Below are 19753 nucleotides of genomic sequence, written 5' to 3' on the forward strand. Positions count from 1 at the left end.
ATGTAGCGCGTGTTCCGGGGACCTCCTGGGGACCCCCACAAAGAGTTGCACCACTTACTTCACACGGGTGTTATTTTTGGTTCCTGTTGGCACTTTTATTTTTCTGTGTTTATTACCAACAACTAGGCTGCTGCCAGAACATATGAGTTTCACTGTGTGTCCAGACTCTCCAGAGTTTGGGATTTGAACACACAAAGTAAACATATCGTGTTGCTGAAATTGAAAGTGTGTCTGAGTTTTATCAAAGATTTCACAGATGAAAAGCCTGGGCAGCATTCCTTTTCACAATAGGCCTATCAGTTTAATACTTTGCAATTGCAATATGGGGAGTGGAATTATGACGGTTGCTGCCCGACTAGGACCCGAACACCCCCAAGGTCCCGGGTACGATTCCAGCTCAACATTGTGTGTTGAAGTGTCCCTGAGGAAGTGTTTTCCTGGGTTTATTAAACCCACTTTGAGTTGAATTGTGTGTGTGTGTGTGTGTGTGTGTGTGTGTGTGAGAGAGAGAGCGAGCGAGAGAGAGCTACTATTAGTTAATTATTTTGTCAATAGGCCTACATGTTATTTATTTTCTTTAATTTAGCAGTCTATTCGGCTTGTTGAAATTGAAAATATCATCAAAAACGACTAAGCTTTTATTTTGACGTTTACTAACGGAACTGCTGCACGTGTTTGACATCTGGACTGTGTGCTGATGTTAAACATTAATAAACAATAGATGTGTTGTGATGTTTGAAAGAACTACGGGCGGCACGAACAAGGACTTCTCCTTCAACACAGAGGCTGCGAATACATCCTTATGGATCAGAACTCACACCTTAGACATTATTGAACGCAACAGCCAACAGGTTTGTCACCGTGAGAAGATGTGGACTGTGGAGGTTAACCGATCGTGATTTATTTGCGTAGGTCTGTGCTAAAGACGTTGCAGACGCTAATGTTACTAGCTAGATAACACACACACAGGGAGTTACTCTGAGAGGGTTCATAATTATTCGTCTCTCAGACTCAGAGTTATCTACGGATCTCCAATGGACCATTTCCTCTCGAGGAGACCCGACCCCGCCTTGGGAGCTTTGGCTAAAACGCTGAATCCCGCAGATAAAGTAGGCTAACTACATACAGTCTAGTTGCCAGCCCATATCCCCATTGTGAACCAGGACATGTTGAGTACACAAGTTTTATGTTAAAAATGTTGAGTAGTATGGGTCCCCAGCATGTAGAAACTGCCGGATGCTAACTTGCATATGTTGATCAATTTTCATAATTGGCATAATATGTGACCATATCATTAACAACCTATAGAAGGCAAAAAGAAAATCCAAATTTCATTATGAGTTTATGTAGCATGTGACATGTCAAACTAGGGGGAATCCATTCCAAGCATTAGTTTTGCACCAAAAAAAACACTCCTTGGGCTATAAATGGCCAAATGTGCTGACATCATCACATTTGTGATTGCAGCTATGGCCGTTTTAGCCTGTTTTTTGTGCAAAACTAATGCTTGGAATGGATTCAGCATCATGAAACCCCCCTAGTTTGACATGTCACATGCTACATAATTGCTACATTGTATTGAGTTGTACTTGAAATGTACTGTACTGTAATTCTGCAAACTGTTAATAAATCAATCAATCAATCATTGTTAAATAACAGGACTAAACAGGTCTGTTTTAAAATACAATACATATAGTATACTAAAAATGATGTTATCAATGTGCAAAATTATTTCAGATATAGTCAAAGTATAGGTACTCCTGGTCAAATATTACTCAAGTACAAGTACAATCCGCAAGGAAAGTGTTAATTCACTAATCATTGTATCATTTTGGCTGCCTTACAGCTTCAATTTAGGGGGAAATACCCTCTAAATTGATGGCCCTTCAGTTAAGTTTACCCTTCAGTTTAGTTATCCATGGTTGTAGCAGTGTACATGTTTTCCAGTGTTGGAACCTATTGTGATTGGTTGGCCTTGTCTTGAAGGCTGTGGCTTTGCAACAATCAATTATATCAGATAGTATGATTAACCACTTAAGACTTATTTGATACTTAATAAATACTACAATACAGAGTCAGTGGTGTCACAATACCACTATTATTCAACATTGCCATGATTGATCCGTCCTAATCCGCGTCCTAATCCAAGGCAGTGTGGTTTGAACGGAGCCTCGTTTAGACTGCACGCATGACGGCACTATGTTTTTCCTCACTAAAAGAAGCAGCTACAAGCTAATGCTTTGCATCGCTTGTTGCCTTTAAGCTGTTCTACCAACTACCACGGTGTAGTAGGGATAGCGGAGCCTATCTACAAGCGCACAACGCGACTCATCCACACCACGTTGTAGCCTTGTATATCGCCTATGTTAGCCGTGCAACGAAACAGAGCTTCGTCATCTGGCGAAAGTATAGAGACTTAAGTAGTAATGTCCTTGTAATTACAACAAGGGAAACGGCACCAAGCCCACTCTGTCTTATTTATTTTAGAACAAATCTGTATACTATATACAAAAAGATGAAGAAGATTCTGCATTCATATATTTACATTTGAATTAATATTATTTTCCACCATTCAAATGTAATAATTAGACATATTTAACCTGATTGAACAGTATGATGAGTTCATATGCAGCTTATAACCAGTAACCACACACCCAGGGACCTCCTTCTGAGAAAGCGATAGACACCCAAACTACTGTAGGAAATATTTTGTAGAGCTAACAATATGTGTATTTTCTTTGGTTAAAATAGCTCTATATTCTGATAGAATTAATTGCTTTCCGTGTTTTAGTAACAGGAGTGTCAATGTCTCTCCAGCTCTTTATTAAACGGAAAATGCATTTTCAAAAATGTTAACAAATCAGGATAAAGAACTTGGACAGGATACAGATTAAACAAGTGAAATTGGAAGTGATGACAAAATCAGACAAAACTGGAACTGGAACACTTTATAATTGAATCTGATAAATTGGTACTCTCATGATTGGTTGAAATTTTGCAACCCACCTAAAGATTTATTTTTTGTTTATTGAAGATGGAGAGATGGATAGGCCCCTGTTCTTGAACAAACACCCTACTATTAAGAATAGAGCCATGAAAAACCCTGCATGTACGGCACCTGCGTGCACCCGGCTGGGTGCACGCAGGTGCCTTGGAATAACACTAGTATGGCATCTCACACTTGAATAAAAAACAGGCACAGACACTGTATGCTGCCAACAGCAGAAATTCCTCCCAACTACCACATCATCAAAACAGAGGAAAGTGCTAGGGGAAATGTCATTGTAATGATTTCTCTCATTTTATCTTTTGCCTCTGTGTGTAAAGAGGTGTCCCCTGAACAGCAGGAGAGGAGCCGCAGTCTGGCCAAGGAGGAACCATATGATCCACTTCAAAGAGCAATGGAGGCAGTGAAAAGTGATGAACACATGAAATCACAAGTTGATGTAGAGGACTGTGGATCATCACAACCAACTAATGATGACCAGTTTCTCTCTCCAATCTCACACTGTTCTGAATCTGACACTGAAGACGATGATGATGAGTGTGATGAAAACAGAGAGACGGAACCTCCAGCCAGCACCTCAACTGAACACATGAAAATACAAGTTGATGTTGAGGACTGTGGATCACCAGAACCAACTAGTGATCACCAGCTCATATCTCCGATCTCACAATGTTCTGAATCTGACACAGTATCAGAAGACAGTGATAGTGAGTGGGATGAAACCAGAGAAGATCAGTCAGCTTTAAATACAAGGAAGTCACACAAGACACAAAACTTGGAAGGGACTCATCCAGGGAGCTTTATATGTACAGAGTGTGGTAAACGCTTTAGTCGAAGGTGTGTTCTGAAAACACACATGATGACTCATACAGCGGAAAAACCCTTTACTTGTACAGTTTGCAGCAAAAGCTTTACTCGTAATCACTCTTTGACAATACACATGAGAATCCATACAGGAGATAAAGTCTGTTTTTGTAGTGTTTGTGGCAAAGGCTTTCAATCAATAAAATATTTGAATAGTCACATGTTGATTCATACAGGAGAAAAACCCTTTAGTTGTAAATTGTGTGACAGACGTTTTCGCCACGATGGAACTCTTAAGAAGCACATGAGGACCCATACAGGAGAGAAACCCTTTATTTGTAGTGTTTGTGGCATAGCCTGTACTAGTTTGAAGACACACATGAGGACTCATACAGGACAGATACCCTTTATTTGTAGTGTTTGTGGCATATCCTGTACTAATTTGACAACACACATGAGGATTCATACAGGAGAAAAACCATTTGGTTGTAAATTGTGTGACAAAAGTTTTAGGCAGGGTGGACAGCTTAAAATGCACATGATGAAGCATACAGGAGAAAGAAGTAAACTGGAAATTTGCAGAGTTTGTGGCAAAAGTTTTATGCATCTGAAGCAACACATGAGGTTACATTCAGAGAGAGGAACGTATAGGTGTGCGGTGTGTGGGAAAGTCTTTGGTCAAATGAGTTATCTGAAAAGTCACATGAAGAATCTTCACACAAGTCAGACTCCAGGTCGCACTCCGTGTCCATGTAGTTGTACAGTTTGTGGTAAAAGTTTTCAAATAAAATCTAATTTTAAGAGACACATGGAATATCATATGAGGCGTCAATCAGGAAATCACTCCCCACGTCCCCAACCATTTATTTGTACAATTTGTGAAAAAAGATTTTCAGACAACTGTAATTTGAAGACGCACATGAAGATCCATGCAAACAGTGAACTCTGTAGTTGTACCGTTTGTGGTAAAAAATTTACTCAGACGAGGTATCTGAACGCACACATGATGGTTCATGTAACAGCTGGGGGAGAATCCTTTACTTGTACAGTTTGTGAAAAAACCTTCAATCGCAAAGGAAGTCTGAAGACGCACATGCTGATTCATAACAGGGATAGTGAACATAATTAAACAATTAATAAAAGCTTTTCTCAGACATCCAAGTTGAAAACATTTCTCAACATGACTAGTAAATTAACATAATTTCTGTTTACAGTAGAAAATATTTAATTGCTCGAACATACATTCACCATGCTGTACCTAATTTCAGTTGAAACGGGTCCATATTGATCTGACTTTGATATGGTTTTAGCTGGATTTGTTGTGATGTTTTGTACAGTATTAAAATGTGTGTATTTACACATTGCTTGTCAGGTATGAATTAATTATTCCGCCACTGCCAGTGTTCAAGTGTTTGTATCTTATCTTGTCGACCCAACTTTTTATGACCCCATTTTCTCATCTGGACAAGGTTTCCACCCGACAGCAATAATATGCATTTCAAATACTAATGATTAAGAACTTATATGGTTATAGCAAGTAAAGTCATTTTGATAAACCACTAAATATTCGACACACAACTGATATGAAAGTTATTGAATTTGTCTTGAGAGATTAAAGGGTACAACGTTGAGGCCATAGTTAGCCTTCATCAGATCCATCCTTTATTTTTTCACCATCTTGTTTATTTACAGTAGCAATTGAATTTATTTCACTCCCTTTTCTCCCCAATGTAGTTGTTATGCCAATTAATTCCTCCCACTGTTTGCCACTGTACTGCTGTTGTACCCTACTGGCTCACCTGCCAGTGAGGAGCCCCCACTGGGAGGACGTTGTTGTCTCCCACTGGCTGACTCTAGTTACTGTGTTTTGGGGAACCCGATTTATAGAGGTTGTTCATTCTATTCCAGACATCATCAAGGTGGCGTAATCATACATTTTATAATATTGTTGTAGGCTACACTTTTCTTTTACTATATATTTTTACTATATTAAAATCTGTAACTGGTAACCAGGTTGTGGCAGTTGAAAGGGGTCCTATGATTTGCATTGAATACTTCTAAGAAATTGTTTTTCCTGTGAGTTGAACCTAGAATACTGCGACAAACCTGATAATAAATAGTGATTGACGAGAGAAAGTGATGGAACCTTTATTGAATTATACAATGTGTCATATTTTATGACTTTTTATGGTGACTTTTCCCTGTGAAAATACAATACATTTTAGTCAATATTCAACAATGTTTTACATTTACTGTAATTCTTATAATATTGCATGAATTTATATTTACCTTGCCAACATCACAAGCTCTCATCTTGTTGACCTGGGATTCAGCGATGTCTGCACGTTCTTCAGCCTCCTCCAGCTCATGCTGAACCGTTCTGAGCTTGGACAGATGAGCATTGCCCTGTTCCTCCTACACTATGATACAGATGGTTCAAAGCTTCATTATTTAAAGACGGACGGAGTGCCCCCCCCCCCCCACCCTCTTGTCTTAATGGCTTAATTACTAGTCAACTTGGGAAACATACTGTAGTCTCCATGATGCATGTGTGTGCATCCTGGAACATTCTTTGAACATCTTTTGAACTATGAATACTATCAAACAAAAAACGATTAACTATACTATCAAACAAAACATTAACTATCTATTATTAATCTATATTTTTCTTACCGCCTCCTCAGCCTGCCTCTTGTAGGCCTTGACCTTCAGCTGCAGTTTATCTACCAGATCCTGAAGCCTGGCAAGATTCTTCTTGTCCTCTTCAGTCTAAAGTGAGTGTGAAGTGGTGAAATTAGATGCATGTTCATGCAATCTAGTCATGATGTCAGAGGCATGAAGTGATGGTGGTATATATACAGTACCTGGTATGTGAGTTCCTACACCCTCCTCTCATATTTGCGAACACCTTTCACAGCATCTACTCCGCCTCTCTGTGCAGCTTCAACCTCTCCCTCCAGCTCATGCACCTTCAGAATTGAATTATCAGAATCAGACTTTATTGTGTAAAACAGTGTGTTAAATTCATTTTTGAATGAGCTCCATCGTTTTAGTATTTCCATAAGAAAGGGAAGGAGAAGAAGGGGTGGGGAAAGGGAGAAGAGAGATCAATAAAGAAACTAAAAGAACCAAAAAATATCTACATATTTACACGTTATGTATTATGAAAGTATTATGCAGTATGAAATTATTAAAATTTACAATTTAAGCATTTAGCAGACATTCTTAATCCAAAGAAATAAAATAAATAAGCAAGGTAAACACGAAGTAATGCATCACATAGATAGTAAAGGCCTGTTCAGGGCCTAGTTACTCCAGATTTAGGTGATAAGGTGAGCACTGAAACGGTGGTTAGTATAAAACAGAGAGATGAGTTCGGGTGAGCGAAAACTGAAGTATGAAGGCCTTAATACTGTAGGTAAACCAAGAACCTATAATCAGTCTAAATGGTATAATATATACAAACTATAGGATATACCAGGTAAACAAATGAACCTCATGTCATTGTCTATGACTATAACCACATGTTGGAATAAACTACATCTTACCCTCTGCTCCAGTTTCTGGAGCTGCTTCTTGCTAGCCTGGCGCAGCCACACTTCACCCGCCCCCTATTGCATATGCATATACCCCGAGGTAGCCCAGCACAGTGGTATATTATAGTATCGCAACGCGAGGCTAACAAGAGCCACCTTCAAACTGCTGTCTGGTGACAGACTGGAAATAATGAGGCATGCCCCTCATAGACAGACTTTTATGACAAGGCTGTATTGTGGTGTAATTTACTGTGTGCACTAGGCCTGGAATCTTTCGGGTCAAGGCCACTTGGCCCTTTGGTGAGGGGGTCCCCCCCCCCCCCCCCACCTCTCCCTCCCGTCAAAAGCATCCATTTCCACTGCAGTTTAAACCTTAAAGACGTAGGGAAATACGTTTATCACACTTTTAGAGCATATCCGGCGTTATCCCAAGGAAGCTTAGAGAAGGAAGTGTCATGGTCACGTGCTACGCCATGACACTTTCATGGGAGCCAAATCTCGCACCGGAAGTTAATATACTGTATAAAAACGTAGTTCATGTAGCATCACAATCATTTCAACCACTATCCATTTTTATACAACATTATCAAGCTTACAGTGTGTCAATTGTTCCACACTGCGAGCTTATATCTGCTATTTTAGATTTTTGACTTTTACATCAAAACATTTTTCAATAATTTAGATTTTTTTTACATTCTCTGGGTCCTTGGCACAAAATGTTCTGGGAACTACTGTGATATATAACTCACTAATTTATGTCATAGATACTGACATCACAGATGCCTCACAGGTTGGTCACATGAAGTCCCAGCTCCACTTCAGAGCCACGCTGTTCCCATGTGGATCCAGACATCCGTTATGGTTATGTAGTTATTTTACCCCTCAACACAGATCTCTTCGCCGAAATAGCAGATATACAAGTTCAGCTGATTTGTTCACCACGTTTTCACACCCACCCCTACTTGGTCTAGCACAGTGACATCACTGATTGTGTCACCCACTGCATAAATAGGAAGTGTCCGAGAGCACTGTTTAGTATCTTTGATATTAGTTTTTTATTTTCCTGTCAAGATGGACAAGGAATATTATGGTGGTGAGTACTGGGACGGTTCAGAGAGTGTTATGGAGCATGACGATAGTAATGTTGAAGGAGAAAAGCAAAGAAAAATCCAAGATTGTCTTCAGAAATTCTCTAGTAGAGATTACGTAATGGAGCCTGCCGTCTTCAACACCCTGGAAACGTACTTCAGAGCAGGGGGTTCTCAGGAACACGTCACCCAGCTCCTGTCTGAGAACTACACCGTCCTGGCGCGGACTGTCAACCTGCTGGCAGGGTGGCTCGTCCAGATGGACGTGGAACAAAGCGAGGTGGAGGAGCGAGTGGGGAATCATCTCAAGCGTCTTCTGATGAAGCACTTTGACCCTCAGAAGGCAGACTCGATCTTCAAAGACAACCCGAGCAGAGAGATACCTGTGTGGCTTGAACAAATGATAGCCCACACTACCTGGAGAGACCTCTTCTACAAGCTGGCCGAGGCTCACCCAGACTGCCTTATGCTAAACCTCACGGTTAAGCTAATTTCAGACGCGGGGTACCAGGGCGAGATCACCAGCGTGACGACGGCGTGTCAGCAGCTGGAGGTCTTCTTCGGGGTGCTGAGAACCTCTCTGGCCACGCTGCTCGACGAAGGAGAAGACGAGCTGGAGAAGAATCTTCCGGGATTCGCGGAAATGGTGTGCCACGGCGAGCACACGTACCTTTTTGCCCAGGCCATGATGTCGGTCCTCTCACAGGAGGAACAGGGTGGGTCGACCATGCGTAGGATTAGCCAGGAGGTGCAGAGGTCAGCACATCAGATGGGCCACGACGCCAGTCAGATAACCCTGGCATTGGGTACAGCGGCCGCATACCCACGAGCGTGCCAAGCCATGGGGGCCATGCTGTCCAGAGGAGCTCTTAATCCCGCAGACATCACTGTCCTTTACAAGATGTTCAGCAGCGAGGATGATCTGCCGCCTCCAGTGGAACTGATACGAGTCCCTGCCTTCTTGGACCTCTTCATGCAGTCCCTCTTTAAGCCCAGCTCAAAGATCAACCAAGACCATAAGCACAAGTACATTTACATCTTGGCCTATGCTGCCACCGTGGTTGAGACGTGGAAAAAGAACGAGAGAGTCAAGATCAGTAAGAATGAGCTGGAGTCCACTTCTGAAGCCATAAGGAAGGTCCATAACTTATGTTGTAATGAGAACAAAGGCACTACGGAACTGGTGGCCGAACTCAGCCACTTGTACGAGCGCATCCTGTTTCCAGTGGTTGCTGTGGGGGTTCTGAAGTGGGTGGACTGGACCGTGTCTGAGCCGTCCTACTTTCACCTCCAGACAGACCACACTCCAGTTCACTTGGCGCTGCTGGATGAGATATGCATCCACCACGAGCTGCTGCATCCACAGGTCCTCCAGCTGCTCGTCAAGCTGTTCGAGGCTCAACATTCCCAGCTGGACGACATCGAGCAGCTGGAGCTGAAGAAAACGCTGCTGGATCGCATGGTTCACCTGCTGAGATGCGGCTACGTTCTGCCCGTCGTACGCTACATCCGCAAGTGTCTGGAGAAGCTCATCACGGACATCTCTCTCATTCGATACTTTGTCACAGAGGTGTTGGATGTCATTCATCTTCCGTACACGTACGATTTTGTGAAGCTCTTCCTGCCTATCCTGGAGAATGACAGCATTGCAGGCACAATTCCCACAGAAGGAGGCCTGCATGACCCTGTTGCCGAATTCATAGCTCATTGCAAGGATCATAATCAAATAAATCAATCAATGATTAATTGACATGGGAAGGACAGTTTGACATAGAGCCACAAAGTCATGAGAAATAATCTTCTATTTTCTGCTGGACATTCTTGATTTCTATGGTGAAAGGAGCCATCGAGAGGGTATGTGTGTGTGTGTGTGTGTGTGTGTGTGTGTGTGTGTGTGTCTATAGGGATAATCTCACAGACCGATGGATAGATCAGCACCAATTGTCTTTTTCAGGCTGCCAGTTGGCCAAGACTATGAATCTTTTATTGTTTCCTAATGTTACTTTATTACTTTTATAATAAGGAGTGAATGTCTAGATGCAGCCAGCGTCTGGGGGTAATCTTAATAAAACTAGTGGACCGATCAGCACTCACATTACATCTGTGACTGTGATATGATGTAATTGTAACCTCACGTCATGTGACGTCATTTGCGACTTGGCTTGAAAGTTTGTACGGACTAAACTTCGTCATAAAAAGTCCAGACTCTGGACTGAAGAAAATCATTAACATGATGAATTGTTACGGATTTTTTTCAGACCTCCAGTTTTAGTAAACACAGAATGGGGGACTTTTTATTATTTCCACACAACAGCTCTAAGGTATATTAATGATATAGTAAAATGTTGAAAATGAGTGGTATTCCCCTTTAATTATTGAGGGGCGCTAGCCCCTCCAACGTCCTCCTTTGTGTGTTCACCTGTGACATCAAAGTCTGGACTTTTTATGACGAATTTTAGTCCGTACAAAGCAAAGGTGGCAAACGTCTTTGTGACAGCATGTGGGTAAATATAATAAAAGGTGCCTCTCACTTAACACAAGTTAACGGGTGCGAAATCTCCCAAAACATTATATCTTCTCCATCCGCATGAGGTTACAATTACAGATGTAATGTGCGAAGGAAGGCCTTAGGGCTTAGGCTGAGCTCACACCTTTAATGCAATTCTCGTGCTCGTTGGATCAATGCTGTGTAGTATCATGGCCGCCCAATGCATTTCCAATGGAGGTCACATGGTTTGACACAACATTGTGTTGTGTGAGGGGGAGGGGCGCATTCGACTGCGCCCCTCCCCCCTCATACAACAGTAAAGGCCTCACTCAGACCTTTACTGCATGTTGTGTGTTGTGTAGTGTCATGGCCGTGTAGTGTCATGGCTGCCCCAATGCATTTCCAATGGGAGTCACATGGTTTGACACAACATTTGTGTTGTATGAGGGGGAGGGGCGCAGTCGAAACACAGCCGAAAGCCATACAACAGCTTGTAGTCCAAAATGTGGACTACAAACCATGTGACTTCCATTGGAAATGCATTGGGGCGGCCATGACACTACACGGCCATGACACTACACAACACACAACATGCAGTAAAGGTCTGAGTGAAGGCCTGAACATCAAGCAGCGTACACAACAAATGCAGTGCTGATCAGTCCACTAGTTCTATTAAGATTACCTCCAGATAATCCACAGAGACACACATAGTTTTGGGATTGGGGCGATGCTGGCTGCATCTAGACTGTATGAAGTATCTGAACAATATTCACTTCTTATTATAAAAATCACACCTGTGTGAAGTGAGTGGCGCTAATATATTAAAGTCTAATTCATGTTGCTATGATTAGGTGATGTAATGGTGATGATGTAAAACAAACGGTGTCAAAACAAACATTAAATTCTCTTTATTGTTAATGGTATTTAATGTTTGTGTTAGGGACAAGATGACGTAAATTTTCCCTTCATTGTCAATGAAGAGAAAAAAACAAACATTGAACTAAATTCAAACATTAAACTTATATAACAGGGATGTGGGCAGGGAAACCACTTTGAGAACCAATTAGCTCACACACAGCTAGATGCCCCTTGACAATGTTGACTAAAATATATATTATATATTCAAAGTTTGAAGAATTTGAATGAACTTAAAATCAAAACTAAACTAAAAACAAAGCACACGATAATAGGATACGAGATGGAAGAATGTCAATGTTTTACATAATAGTGGTGTTATATATTATTTTCATGAATGTGACATTTACTTCCCAGCAACCACCGTAGATTCTAATCCCTAAACCCAAGCATTGGCCTTTGATGTTCTTGTCTTTTAAATGCTGCCATTTCTTTTTGCATTACTATATTGGTCTACTTGCGTTGCTACAATGTCTTAGGAGCTGAGGTCTTTATGTACTTTTATCTTGTTGAATGACTATTACTCATAGTGCTACAGTGTCTGAGGAGGTCTATATTGTACTTTTATCTTGTTGAATGACTATTACTCATAGTGCTAGTGTCTGAGGAGGTCTTTATGTACTTTTATCTTGTTGAATGACTATTACTCATAGTGCTAGTGTCTGAGGAGGTCTATATTGTACTGTTATCTTGTTGAATGACTATTACTCATAGTGCTACAGTGTCTGAGGTCTTGTGGACACAACATGTAACAATAAAGAGCATCTTGAACCTTGAATCATTGCTGCCATCAACATTAGTCCCGTTACCATTAATGCACACAGCTGAAATGCTGTGGCTGTGTGGCACCGCACCGCCCTCTACTGGTGACACAGAGGAGTAGTTGAGGTTATAGTTTTAAAAGGCAGGAATAGAAGTCATTTGTATGGATTTTATCAAGATAGTTGAAAATAACAACAACTCTCTAGTCATTACCAACCTTTATTGCAAGAATACTGCCGACAGCAGTGGTTCCCAAAGAGGGATCTTAATGTGTATACAGTGTAATTATACAGTATAAGTTTATAGAGAGGACATCGGCACATTTATAAAGTTACAATTTAATGTCTTTTAAGACCTCTTTATTTACCAAATTGTCATATAAAGACAGGGGTAAACGTGAAAATAGACGATCTACAAGCAACGATCACAACGCCTCGCAGTGCAAGGCAGTAAAAGAAAAAAAATAAATTCACAAATTTGTTTGCCTGTTTCTTTACGTATTAAGTGTACGGTATTTGACAATTTGGTATCTTTTATGTGAAAATAAACAATCAAAGCATAACTATCATCTACCAATTAATCCACCAAGTAGTTCCTATACATTATGATCTTCTCTTTCCCTATAGAACACTGGTGAGGTTTTCAACTGAATACGAGGATCAGGTGTCTTTAAACATGCCTACCATATCTTACACACCTCTGCTGTATGAGTTACAGCCTTAGAATTATGCAAATTACTATAAAGTGTTGTGTAATCACAGGGACCATGAAGCCCTATCCCTGCATAGAGAGGTTGTGTGAAGGTGGTGTGAACTGTGTGGAGGAGGGTTGTTGTGTTGTCACCAACACTGTAGAAGGACAGAGTCCCTGCCTTGTGGTCCAGGAACACCCCCACCCTGGTGGAAGTGAAACTATACGTAAACCCAGCTGTACGACCACTGCCGGGTCGGGTATTAACATCTCTGGTGTAACTAGTAGGCTTTGTCACTTTGGTATCAATGCCGTTGTGTGTGAACCAGCAGTCGTCACCTAAGCATCTTAAACACCAGGACTTTGAATTGAATCCAAAGCTTGACTGAAAACGCTCATGTTTGTTGACATCATCATAACAGACCGCTATATAAACCCATTCAGCCTCATTCCATTCTACCTCCAGGTAACAGCGTTCAGTCAGAGCCTCCCTACACAACACCTGGCAGTAAAATAAAAATCTCTTTGGATGATCGGCGTACTGCGTTCTCTCTCTGTTCACCTTCCTGTTCTCCTCTGACAGGACGAGGGTTTCTTGTACTGTGTTTGCATCCAATGAGAGCGGACAGGAATCTGTGAGAACACACGACAACACATGATGAACATCAGTGTCATCAAGCTGTTGGTCAGAAAACACTCAGCCTGAACATGGACTCACATTGTAAGAGTTCCTCTCTGGTCTGAGGCTCTGCTGGATGAGAAACATCAGCTGGAGACTCTGGAGACACAAGACATGAGTCAGATGAAGAACACTCTGAAGAATGACCTCAACTAAACACTCTGGAGACACAAGACATGAGTCAGATGAAGAACACTCTGAAGAATGACCTCAACTAAACACTTGTTTCTCAGTCTGTTTTTCCGTTTTTTTTGTTTGTAAATGTTTTTTTTTGTTCGGTTCTCTTTTGTAATGTTATTTGTTTGTTTTGTTTTGTTTATATGTTGTTTGTTACTAATAAGCTATAAGCTTCCGCCTATGCCTTTTCGATCACCTTAAAATAACTGTTTTATGTGTAATGTCTCTCTGAAAAGATCGAAATAAACTATTCATTCAAAGAATGACCTCAACTAAACACTCTGGAGACACAAGACATGAGTCAGATGAAGAACACATCACTCTGAAGAATGACCTAAAGCATTGCTTCTCAAAAGGGAATTTTCGGTACGTATCGAGTATCGTGACAGCCTTAAAATCAACTGTTTCTGACTTTAACAATCCACCGTTTACTAAGATGGCTGGTTGACCATTCAATCTGACCTGTGTGTGTGTGTGTGTGTGTGTGTGTGTGTGTGTGTGTGTGTGTGTGTGTGTGTGTGTGTGTGTGTGTGTGTGTGTGTGTGTGCAACCTGTGTGTGTCCAGGGTGTGTTGAGGACCAGGTCCAGGTCATCTCTCAGAGCAGACACATCTTCTCTCAGCTGAGTGAAGGAGCTCAGAGTGGACACGACATCACTGGGAGGTCCAATGGAGCTGGACGCACTCTGGACGCTCTGGAGAGAACACATAAATAATAGTATTAATAATAATTATTATTATAATATTGCTTCGTAATCCTTTTCATACCAAGGTCCATTAAATTAATATGTATTTGGCCCCCAGACCCCCATCAGAAAATATTGTCTGCCAGTGACCCTCATAGCTCATACGAGGTTTGTGTTATTAAAATGTTACACTTTTTTTTTTTAAATAGCACAATACAATATGTACAGTACAAGGTCAAACGTGTCGATTGGTGGCACGTTGTGAGCTTGTAGATCTGCTATTTTCAAATAACCAACATATTTAGGTTTAAAGTGGTTAAATGGTTTAACCTAAACCTGAAATGCATGATGTCATTAGTGTGTGACAGAACCTGAATGATGTCATCAGTGTGGGACAGAACCTGAATGAAATACGTGATGTCATCAGTGTGGGACAGCTGGTCTAGCTCAGCATGTGTCCTCTCCAGCTGTGCGATGTCTTCCTCCAGCTGTCTCAGGACGTCCTCAACCTGGGACACGGCTGTCTTCTCCTGCTGTCTGATCATGTCTTTAACCTGGCTGTGTCTTCTGTCCACGCTCGCCTTCATCTCTGAGAACATCTGCTCACTGGCCTCCACAGCTGCTTCTGCAGAGCTCTGCTTAACACACATGCACACAGTCACGCACACACACGCACGATCGATCGTGTGGTGCAGTGGGTTGGGATCCAGAATCGCTTCCATCACAACCGTACGTGTCAGTATGTGGACTTCATGTCTGTTATACAATTACAATACCAGTAACCTCGGGTCACCAGGCTTTCCACCTCGGAGGAAATCCTGATCTGTGTTACCAAATTGCCGTGTGAACCGGTCTGGAGCGGATGATATCGTTACGTCATGTTGTAGTCACTGTTTTGTAGTCATCAGACCAGAACCATCACAAGCAGAACTTCCTTTCCCCCAAACCGTAAGAATAATACCTTCTCTATAAAAGCATGACTCGTTCCCTCGTAGCCTGCAGCTTTTATTGGGAAAAATCGGTTTGAGGGAAAAGATTCCAGATTGAGGGTTCCGGCCTGATGACTACAAAACAATGACTACAACATGACGTCACAATATCATCCTGATGACTACAAAACAATGACTACAACATGACATAACGATATCATCCTGATGACTACAAAACAATGACTACAACATGACATAACGATATCATCCGCTCCCGACCGGATCATAAACCCGAAAAGGAATGCTGCCCAGGCTACAATACCAGTGGTTCTCAAACCGTTTCATTCCAAGGGTGATATTTTGTCGCTGTAGATATTCTATGGACTACAGAACATCAGGAACTACTGAGTAGTCACAGTAAGTAACAGAACATCAGGAACTATTAGCTAGCCTGATGTGAACTCTGACCTTCAGGGTATCCATGACCTCTCTCAGCACTTTCACTTCCTTCTTTCTCTCCTGGATCTTCTGCTGGAGGTTTTGCTGACTCGTCCCCAACTGTTTCTGCAAGAGAAAGTTTGGATTCACACACAACGTGAAGACACAGTTGACACAATACGTTCATTTATACACCGATAGCGGGGCAGCTCTGCTATTTTCTCTCTTTGATGTGTAATAGTGCTGCTCAATTAATAAAAAAAAAGATTGAGATCTAGATTCAGACACCTACTGTATGCAATCTCATTTTGTGAAGAACGGTGCAGCACTAGATGGCTGTTTTTGTTTATGCTTTTTGAATAAATATTTATGGAAAAAATGACAATCGTGTGAGAATCGTGATCTCAATTCTTGTCGAGGAAAATCTAGATTCACAGTTGAGCAAGAATCGTGCAGCACTAATGTGTGATTCTTCTTCGTCTAACCGGGAAGTCTGCCTTCTTTCTCATGCATGAAAAATGAGATGTTTGCTCAAACATTGTGAAAATAGCAGATCTACAAGCTCACACCTCCTCGCGTTGAGAGGCGTTGTGAGCTTGTAGATTGGCTATTTTCACAAATTGTATCTGTGGAACCGAGTCAACCTTAAACTGAATGCCTGAACTCCTACATTTCCTTGCGGTATTTGTCTGTGGCTCCTCTCTATGGTACCTGTCTGTGGCTCCTCTCTACGGTACCTGTCTGTGGCTCCTCTCTATGGTACCTGTCTGTGGCTCCTCTCTACGGTACCTGTCTGTGGCTCCTCTCTATGGTACCTGTCTGTGGCTCCTCTCTATGGTACCTGTCTGTGGCTCCTCTCTACGGTACCTGTCTGTGGCTCCTCTCCGCGGCCGCTGACACCGTGTCGTGGCCCTTGTGTTAATCCATGGCACACAGGTAGCAGATGAACTGCTGGTCCGTGCGACAGAACACCTCCATGGGCTTGTGGTGTCTGGAGCACATGCTGTGGCGCAGGCGGGCCGCGCACGTGGCCGGGACCAGCTTGTGCTTCTTCCACGCTGTGACACTGTGGTGAAGCTGGAGATGATTGTCGCAGTAGGACACCTCACACCCCAGACAGGACATCACAGCTTTGTGGCGTCTGCTTTCGGGGCAGAGGTCACAGGCTACGTCCGCAGGGCCGGCGTAGAGCGGAGCGGCAGAGACAGAAGACCGCTGAACATCTGGAGTCCTCAGTTTCTCCACATGCTGCAAATAGATTCAGATTCACTTTATTGTCACGTAGATGCACTGGTTAGGTACATGTGGAAAACATACGCTCGGAAGCTCCACTGCAATACAAAGCGACAACCTAAAATCACTCAATAAAAACAATAACAGCCAGGGCACAAATATCAGTGAAAGTGCAAAGTGTGTGCTGAGGGTTTTTGCACAGTCAGTCTTTCCTGAGAAAGAACAGCTGTCCCTTAGCCTGCTGGTGTGTGTAAAGCTCACTCACTGATGACAACTAAAGTAATGCTTAATGTAAGTCGCTCTGGATTTTAAGAGCGTCTGGGATAAATGCCTAAATTGTAAACTAAGCCAACAGGAATCTCTAGTCATTCTATGTACTGTACACGTCCAGGATCATAGGAATGTTAACTATCTGAACATGTCTTACATAAGTATTCAGACTTATTTAAAATGAACATTTATTTCAGCATTAATGATGCTATACATTCTTTCCAACGTGTAAACAGTACATCCTTACATCTTCAGAGCCAAAAGCCAAAAATAACTTAGTGGTCTATTTTCTTTTCTGTCTTTTTTTACAGGCTCACAACTACGCATCAGGCAGCTTAGCCTACAAGTTCACTTCCTGAACATGACACTGGTACAGAATATATATACTCCAGATGATCAGCCTGTAGCACGTGACCTAGTTTTGACGACCCAACCATCCTGGTCATTTTTCCTCATGTTTTCCCTTGACCACAATGTTAAAATGGAAGATAGAGAGCATATTTTTAAACGCTAGGTTCATTGTTTACTATCACGATAGACTGCCACACCTTAAAATGAAAATGAAAAATAGAAAAGAAAAAGAGACAAAAAGAAAAAACATGGACTTACTCCACTTGTTGCTATCTTCCACCACGAGAACTGACCTTGCATGCATTCCAGAAGAACTCAGTCTCCAGGCCAACTCTCATACACACATAAACTCATGGACTAATAAGTCATACACTCCCACACACACCCGCCTCCCATCCCACCCCCTCCCCCTGCTCTGTCTCAATCTATCTATCTATCTATATGATAACATTCTAACCAAGTGATCAGTAAAGTCATGTTGTTATTCAGCTCTAGCATTAATACTTATATTACATTAAAGTCTTTGGAGTTTAGTTCAAAATAGCCTTTGTACTTTCGCACTTGGGCTCTGTGCATCTACATAAACGTTCATATTTAAAATATAAACAGCCTTCCCAATGGGCACGGATGTTACAATCATGTACGGCTGATCAGAAGTACCCGTATAGTCCGTATTGTTCAATAAAACGCATTTTAATCCCATCGGTGTCTATTTTTCCTCAAAAAGTTATAACATATCAGAGTGCAATACACCTCCCAAACGATAGGGTCGCGCAGTTTAAAGTATACAGAGAAAATGGCCACCGATCGGATTAAAAGGCTTTTAATTGAACAATAAGGAATATACCGAGCGACCGTACATAATTAAGACATCCGTGGCCATGGGTTTAGCACTTTACATTTGAAATATGAACGTTTATGTAGATGTACGGAACGGACCTCAAGTGAGAAAGTACAAAGACTATTTTGAACTAAACTCCAAGACGCTGGGCGTCTGGATCCAAGTCTACTTCATGTCTCTCTCTGATGGTCATCAGAATGATCACCTCAGCCAGCATGTGGTTCCTCCTCAGAGCAGGCCGTGGACAGAAGGTCTCTCCACACTGAGGACAGCTGGACAGGCTCTTCTCCTCGGCCTCCTGGTCCCAGGCTCCTTCGATGCAGCCGAAGCAGTAGCTGTGTCCGCAGGGCAGAGTCACTGGCTCCTTCAGCACCTCCACGCACAGAGAACAACTGAACAACTGGTCCTGGTCCACGACTAGAGACATTTTACTGACTGACGATCACCTCTCTGTGGAGAATGACTGTTGACTGAGACTAACGTGAGTTCCCAGAACTAGAAGTTCTCTCATAAAAACACATTTAGGTTTCGTTTCCTCTGAACTCCTAACCAGTGTGTTGCCAGATCGGATGTCACGGGAGAAACAAGCGGTCAGGTCTATGAAAACAAAGCCTAAAGGTGCGCCAACAAGGCTGTTGGGTTGTTTTGTTAAATGTTTGGTATTTTGTTAAATATTTGGTATTTTGGTAATGAGAGCGTTGTTATTTTTCAACTATCTTATCTATAATATCCAGAAATATTTCCTTTTCATATCAGCAGAAAATGACTTCTTCCTCCTCCTCGTCCATTAAAGCTGTATAACTCCTCTGTGCCACCACTAGAGGGCGGTGTGGTGCCACACAGCCACAGCATGCCAGCTGT

At 42.0% G+C, this 19753-nt stretch overlaps 2 protein-coding genes across 3 annotated transcripts; one reads left to right on the plus strand and one right to left on the minus strand.

The window, feature by feature from the left end:
* Positions 1–8418: 8418 nt before the first annotated feature.
* Positions 8419–10185, plus strand: LOC306926262 (negative elongation factor C/D-like; the record flags this gene model as incomplete). The annotated part of the gene is made up of 1 exon (XM_079505529.1): positions 8419–10185. One exon carries the CDS (start codon positions 8419–8421, stop codon positions 10183–10185), a length of 1767 nt encoding a protein of 588 aa, XP_079361655.1.
* A 2646-nt stretch (positions 10186–12831) lies between these two features.
* Positions 12832–19403, minus strand: LOC306926913 (E3 ubiquitin-protein ligase TRIM47-like). 2 transcript variants are annotated; one of them, XM_079506422.1, is made up of 7 exons: positions 19098–19403; positions 17065–17445; positions 16228–16323; positions 15232–15465; positions 14698–14839; positions 14009–14068; positions 12832–13923 (listed from the first exon to the last, which is right to left on the minus strand). In XM_079506422.1, exons 3-7 carry the CDS (start codon positions 16240–16242, stop codon positions 13280–13282), a joined length of 1095 nt encoding a protein of 364 aa, XP_079362548.1. In that variant the 5' UTR covers positions 16243–16323; positions 17065–17445; positions 19098–19403; the 3' UTR covers positions 12832–13279. Both variants share the same exon structure in this region, with proteins under 2 accessions (XP_079362548.1, XP_079362549.1).
* Positions 19404–19753: the final 350 nt, after the last annotated feature.

Source organism: Electrona antarctica, assembly GCF_951216825.1.
Source record: "Electrona antarctica genome assembly, chromosome: 7".
Lineage (NCBI taxonomy): Eukaryota > Metazoa > Chordata > Actinopteri > Myctophiformes > Myctophidae > Electrona > Electrona antarctica.

Bases quoted from the DNA above. Each gene is read 5' to 3' on its own strand.
- LOC306926913 (XM_079506422.1), bottom strand. The intron at 14,069-14,697 runs GTTGCACACACA...TTGTGTCTCCAG, and splicing joins CACACCCTGGACACACACAG to AGTCTCCAGCTGATGTTTCT. The intron at 13,924-14,008 runs GTGAGTCCATGT...GTGTTCTCACAG, and splicing joins CAGAGAGGAACTCTTACAAT to ATTCCTGTCCGCTCTCATTG.